The 7,523-nt window shown below is 31.1% G+C and overlaps 1 protein-coding gene and 1 long non-coding RNA gene across 2 annotated transcripts; both read right to left on the bottom strand.

Moving 5' to 3' along the window:
- Positions 1-410: 410 nt before the first annotated feature.
- Positions 411-812, bottom strand: LOC108773437 (transient receptor potential-gamma protein; the record flags this gene model as incomplete). The annotated part of the gene is made up of 1 exon (XM_018539247.1): positions 411-812. A coding segment is annotated over exon 1 (266 nt), but the record flags the coding sequence as incomplete, so codon positions are not given.
- Positions 813-3,312: 2,500 nt separating this feature from the next.
- Positions 3,313-5,655, bottom strand: LOC108773438 (uncharacterized). Its single transcript, XR_001940687.1, has 3 exons — positions 5,507-5,655; positions 3,973-4,107; positions 3,313-3,335 (listed from the first exon to the last, which is right to left on the bottom strand). It is a non-coding gene; the product is annotated as an uncharacterized LOC108773438 (long non-coding RNA).
- Between the last annotated feature and the right edge of the window lie 1,868 nt (positions 5,656-7,523).

The following is a 7,523-nucleotide window of genomic DNA, read 5'->3' as shown; positions in this document are numbered from 1 at the left end:
TATATTGAAAATTTGATCTATTAGTGCGATAAATGATACAATAAATGATGCTTTCATGCGACAATACCTACTGTTTTTTTGTATTAAAAAATTTAACTAGATGTAACTGTGAAAATAATTTTGTCGGATCATCAAAATAATTGTGTAGGAATCAAAAAGTTTTAACATTCTACTACTATCAGTCCTATATACATTTATTTTATATATAATAAATTATTTATGTATAAATTACTTTATATTTACATACGCACGCGCGTGTGGGCGTATATAATTATTTGAATATATGTATATGTATATAATTACTTGAAACAGCCAACAGAGAATTATTTTCAGATCTGCTAGTTAAATTTGTTTATATTTCATCGCAGCCATTTTTTTTCGTGTTTTTTTTTTGGTAAGTTTTATACTACCTGTGCATACTTCGAACAAGCTTGCTCAATCCATATTTCCACTCGATGTCCGACTGTGCTTGTATCCGCTGGTAGGTATCACTCATCATAGCAATCAGAAGATTAATAAGCACCACCACCGACACCAACATGTAAATACCGAAGGTGATCTTGAAGAGGACGGTTGTCCATAAGGGCTGGAACCTGTGTACCTTGAATTGTTCGTGTGTCGTCTGACCGAAGATGGCGAAGAACAACAACTCACCCGCGAGTATGGGATTCATCATGACTGTAAATACGCGTTAAATAACGTGTTTCGTAAAGTGCCTGGTATATATGCGCGTAGACGTATGCAAAAATTCTCTGTCACTGCGCAGAACATGCTAAACGCTGCCACTACCAAACGTCGCAAAGAGAATCGATTTCAAGCCATACAGAATACATATGCTGCGACTCGTACAAACTCCTTATTTCTGTTTGTCGTTAAAAAAAAGTCGAAAGCGCGCTTAAGGAAAACTGGAAAAGCGCGCTTTTGTATAACGGAACGATTTCTAATTTTAAGCGCATGAAACGTAAAAGAAACTAGAGGAGAGGACTTGCGATGTATGTTACATGCAATATACTTGTAGAAAAATACTATTGGATTATACAAAAACTATCAAAACAAGTGTATGTAAATATAATATTTTATTGAAATGGTTTAACAGCCATATTGGATTTATGCCAAATGAGGCATTTATGATTGGCTGCGTCTGCTCTCCACTACTTTTAGGCTACTGCGTATCCACGGGAACGACTCACCTTGTATATTTCCACCATGATCTGGACGATCAATTTTGCCATTTTTCCTTCGTCGTCGTGATCGCCGTACGAAACCGCGCACACTGCTGGTAGTGCACGAGCCGTTCTAATTTCTTCTTTTCACTTTTTGGAGATGCTCACACGCAAATGTAGCCGGCAGCGAGAGTAAAACGGAGCTGATTGATGATTCTCGGTCGAATAATGAAAAAGACAAGATTTCAGCACTTTTCCATCATTATCGGACCCTCTCTTATTTCACCTCAAAAATTTAATTCAATTAAAATATAATTAAATATTCGAACGAGCCAACATAAACAAACACAGATGTAGGATAACTCGTTCAAATCTCGTCAGAAATATCAAAAACGAATCTTTTCTTAATTTTAGCTTGTTTTTCTCTCTACTCGAAATATATAAATAACTTGTGAATCGCGAGTACAATTGCAACACAATAATAGCATGAGTCTTGAGCAACCACGAGTTAGTTTTCTTAGTTTCATATTTCTGGTATCAGTCAGAATCGTCGAATGTCGTGTAAATGTAACTTACTGAATATATGTATAAGAATGATATCTCCAAACTTCATGAGTCGTTGAAAATTATAAGGAAATAAAAAGGAATGATATACAGTAAATTAAACAAATTCAATTTTAATGTTGTATGATCTGCTCTGATTACACATGATTAAACATTTAAAGACAATTTCATATAATTTTTTAACTTACAAGAAATACACTAATCATATGTTGAAATTTTTGTAAAACACAAACAATTATTTGCATTACAATTTGCACCTAAACTTTGTATATTAAACTACATTATTCTAGATGTATAAATGTTAATTCGTAATCCGTTTGTCACTCATAATAGCAATATCCACATAATTTAAATCTGTCGTATACAAATCTATCAAATGAATTTTTCAATAATATGTAGTAATTGTCTTTATAGGAATTAAAACATTGTTCGTTAGTTTGTGATCATTCCACGGCATGATAATGTTCAATTATGCAATATTGAGTCACAAATGTTTTATCATTCACTAAATAGAAGATTTTCGTACATCAACATGACGTACTGACATATGATCGATAAGTATAAAAAGAATATAATCAGTAACTGTGACAGATAGCATTTGGTATATGTGATATTTTTATATGACACAAAAATATAAATATTTAAATTAATAATTTAAACAAACACAATTTAAATTAAACTTACTACGATTAATTGTAAAGAAAATTAGTTAAAAAGTATTCTTACACCAAAAATATTATATATGTATATAGAACTATAATAGTTTAACTAATTAAATATATACAGGATGTCTCATTATCTCTGTTACCGTTAATGATACGCGAATATGTCTAAGGAAGAAATTGTTTGATTCAGAGGAGGGACATGTTTTGGAAACCTTGTTTTTTTTTAGGTGAAGGTGCCAAAAAGATACGAAGGTCACTTCCATTTTTTTAAATGAAAATGTATAATTTTTTCTACACAATGTGATTCCTCTAATTATTCTACATATAAAAGTAGATATATAAGGTAGATGTATTAAAAACTCAATAGTTTACGAGATATTTTATATTTTATTCTGGCATATATATGTTGACATAAAAAGTTAAATATCTCGTAAACTAATTTTTGATATATCTACCTTAATACTTTTACATGCAAAATAATTAGAAGAATCATACTTGTGTAAAAAGAATTTATACAATTCCATTTAAAAGATGGAGGTGACCTTCATATCTTTTTGGCGCCGCCACCTAGAAAAAAAACAAGGTGACCAAAATATATCCCTCTCCGAATCAAACAATTTCTTCCTTAGACGTTTTCGCGTATCATTAACGGTAACAGAGACATTGCTTTGTAACAGAGTTACTGGGACACCCTGTATATACATGTAGCTATTTTATAAACTTATGTACATACTCATTTTTTCGTACGTTTACAAGAATTCAAACTATCGCATCTAATATTATATTTTGTACATTAGTTACAAAAGAAGAATTTTTTTAATCGGATCAAAATATTGTGTTGTAGATGTCGATGAGGTAGTGGATCCTGTTGTATATTTATTAAGCAACCGAAGTTCTATGATTAGTGCAGGTGCCAGCTTGCCCATCGATGGTGGTTTCTTAGCTACATAAACAAATAATTAGTTATCTTAAGAAAGAAAAAAACATTCTATTATATATATATTATACCACGGATACAATAATCTCTATTTCCACAAATTTCAATATTTGTAAAAATTATGTTGTAAATAATAGTAATTATTTTATTATGAGAGATACAATTTTATGTTGCATAATAAAAGAACTAATAAAGATTATTGCAATATATATAGTATGTATTTAATTGACGTAAGATTTGATGGGATTATTATGAAGAATTCAAGATTATCAAAAGAAGAACAGAGTTGACAACAAAACAAGCACGAGTTTCGATTGTTTCAGTTTAATTTAAAAAAATGCTTTGTTTCTTCTTTTTTTTAGCGTGGGTATAAATGTATAAAAAAATGTTAATAGCAAGTCTCAAAAGAAACAAACTTCATTAAAATATTCGTTCTTCTTGCTTTCAACATGTCTCTTTTCCGAAGACACGTTTCATTATTGAATCTTTTTCGATTACATTTATGGTCGAGAGATATCGAATGAAGATGTAATGTAAGAGTCACTTGTGTGAAACTTCGTTTATCGCTAAATTATACTGATATTAATAACGAAGTTTTCTCGTTGACGCAAGATTCTTAACGGTGTGAATAAATTGATAATACCGACTAGCTTGTGAAGAGGAATGAACTTCTTGAGAGAAGGCTCGCACGATGAGAGTTTTCTCCATGATCAGAGTTCTTCATGATCGGTGTCCTCCGACGTGCTGGAGATACAGGCGAGAGTTGCGTTTCCACTGTCTATTTTTGTCATTTAGAATTAGTGCGATAGTTTTAGGTTACCCGAAAAAAAGTCAACGAAAGAACATAAAGCGGAATTTTGGTGAATTTTGATATCGAATAAATTTTCATATCTATGCTTTAATTAGATTGCAAAACAGAGATGTATCGAATGCTTGAAAAAAATTCAGAACGTTAAAACGTGCACGTTTACATGTACAGTTAATCGAAAGGATGCCCACACACAGCACGCACTAAATTAACGTTATAAGTATTATTTATTTTTAAAAATATTGATTTTAGGCCCAGTTGCATCAACACTTTTTGATTTTAAGCAAAACTCTATCTATCTCGTTTTAAAGCCGAAAGGGAGACAGAGACAAAGACAGTTTAAGTTTCGCTTAAAATCGAAATCACGTTGGTGCAATCAGGCCTTAGTCAATTAAAAAAACAAAACATGTAGTGAGAAGGCTCGTTAAGTTTTTCAAACTAATAATAAAGAGAGAAAGACTTACGAGCAAGCATATAGAGCGTTCTAGAAAATATTCATTTTTTAATAAATTTTATTGAAGATCATTTAATTCTTAATTTTCATATTTAATACTTTTTTAATTCGCATGAGATACATCTACAATTCTATTGTTAGTGTCATAACATATCGATATGTTAAAATATTATAAATTGGATTTTTTAAACACAACAATTACAGTTTATAAAAATGCTTTTCTTTTGAGTTAAGTGAAAGCGCTTGGGAAATTTGAAAATGTAATTTAATTTCTTGAAATGGAATTATATAGATTGTTTTACATAATATGCGATTCCTCTTCCTGCATATAAAAATATTAAGATAAAGGTATCGAAAAATCAATAATTTACGTTGGCACGCTCGCTTGTGCCCTCGCCCTTCGAGCTTAGAGGACACAGGATCTCCGTGCTAGCGCAATCACTAGTGACTGACACAAAGTGTCACGTCACAATATATACATATAAATATACAAAAGTAAAGTACTTTCTACGTTTGTACGTTTTCTTGTAATATTGCTAATTGTAACGATATACATATATCATATATATATCTATATAGACGTCATAAGTATAAATATCGAGAAATTGCTTTAATAGCAGATATAATATTTTATGTTAATATTATTGTGCTAAAATAAAGTATAAAATATCGTCATTGATATCAACGTCAATTAAAAAAATGAAGTTGATCTTCAAGTTTCCAAAGCATCTCTTTTTGGAAAATAATGTGCACCATCATATGATATATCCCGTGGATACTAAACAACTTTTATTTTAAGAATTTTTTCCTATCTCAAAAATTGTGTTATTCAGATGATCTATTTTAGATGCCCTATTCTATACACTTATATTTTAATTATAAATACATTTATAATTTATATATAAATAAACGTACCATCATTTTGATTTTCAAATTTTTTGCATAACGTGCACTTATTCCTCCACTTGCACATTAATTTTCCTGTGGATATGATTGATTTATTATGTACAGAATTCTTTTTCCTTATGGGTGGTACAAAATAGGTAGTTGTCCTTTCATTTGGAAAAATAGTGACTATAATTTCTGATATGTCTTTTGCTACATCATTAGTTAACCTATGTACATAAAAAATAAACGTATATGAAAAATACACATACGTACACACATACACATAGAATATCTCTCAGAATATTTAAGACTATTTTTGTGCAGATAAAGTGAACTAAATTGTATGGAAAAATCCTCTAACATTTTACTATATAAAATATATAAAAGAGTCCAATTTTTTTTCCTATAGAATGCCGAATAAACGGATAAAATTAATGAGGCAAAGTATTTAACAATTTTGTAAGTTGTTAAGTATTTAACAATTTTGGGCTGGACTACGTATATTAGTTACAACAACGAAATTATGGCTCGTAGTCTTTTTTCCTATTATTATTAAATTTATCTTAAAATTGTCTTGCGCGTCAATTTTAGATATTCAACTCATTAGATATAACTATTGCGAAAATTGTAAAATGGTAGAGAATTTTTCGGCTCAGTTTAATTCCGCACACGAAAATAGTCCTAAATTCATACAAATCAGTTCTGGGGTACGACATTTGATCTGTGCGCGGGGCGGTGAGATAAGGGGGACAGCGGAAGGCGGAGGCGATTCGAAAATCGGCCGAAAGTTGCATACACTATATGTATGTTCACTTTGTACTGGCACCTATGTTAATATTGTAATATATCAGTTACTTTTCATGGTAATATATTATTATTAGATAAAAAGGTTTAAATTTTTGAGTACTCCTTTGTGAACATGGCTCGAACTTTTCATTTTTATGATATGATTTTTTCGGATATCACTTAATTTTCAAAGTACAAATATAATACAATAATATATAAAAAAATGATTTAAAAATATTTTATATAACGAAAGAGAATGAAATCAAGAGAGGGGTAGTGGGGGAGGGGAGGGGTGAGGGATTGCGGTAGGTGGTGAAGGTGTGAGTGCAGAAAGGTAAGAGAAGAGGGATAGAAAGTTTTAATACGGCTTTGAATGCGGACAGAGAAGAAGAAGAAGAAGAAGTAGAAAAAGAAGGAAACGTTTTTTAATTTTTCATTAAAATCATCACTTTTCGACCGCTTGTATCTCCAGAACGGCTTGACCGATTTAAAATTTTTTGACTCAAATTACTCGTGGCGATGCCGCTTTTCAGAACATATAACATTCGATTCAAAATTTTTTATATGTTAGTAGTTATACACCGCCTAAAAATGCAGGCCTTTGATGGCTCGGGATAAGAGACTTGTAGTGCCTTTCAATTTTTGAACATGGCCGGAGACTTTACTGCGTCTACTGATACAATGTATATAAATGTAATAGTACATTGTGTAACCATGGGGGAATGTTGTTTATTGTGTAGACGAGCGCGATTCTATGTTTCTCTTCATAGAAGGATAAAATACTTTTTCCTATACTATTTTTTTTTATTAATTCTTTTATGAATAAGTTATGTTTGTTACACGTGAAACGCTCCGTGGATGCTTCTTTTCTATCCTCCTATTGTTAAAAAAATTAATTTTTGAAATATAAAATTTATGATTGTTGAATAAGTTTATGAAAATTGAAAATACTGTTTATAGTTCTTTTTAAGGCTCCTAAATACCGGCGACAGCCATGTTGGAATTGTGACGTCATAGGCGAGAAAAACACATTAATTTTTCTTGAGTCCCATTTTTTAATAAAGACAATTTCGGTAAATTTAAAAGGCGAGATCGCTCAAACACACTTGTGAAAATTGGCGGAAACTGTCCTTTTCTCCTCTGATAGTCAGTAAATGGTCGTAAAAGGCACGTAAAGTTAGCCTATACTCGGGCAGAATCACACATTCTGACAGCTGATGAAACGAGTGAAATATACGCTTTTACGTATAAAATTTCA

The sequence above is a fragment of the Cyphomyrmex costatus genome, unplaced genomic scaffold (genome assembly GCF_001594065.2).
Source record: "Cyphomyrmex costatus isolate MS0001 unplaced genomic scaffold, Ccosl1.0 scaffold209, whole genome shotgun sequence".
NCBI lineage: Eukaryota > Metazoa > Arthropoda > Insecta > Hymenoptera > Formicidae > Cyphomyrmex > Cyphomyrmex costatus.
The sequence above is the reverse complement of the archived record's forward strand: the minus strand, read 5'-3'. Positions and strand labels throughout refer to the sequence as shown.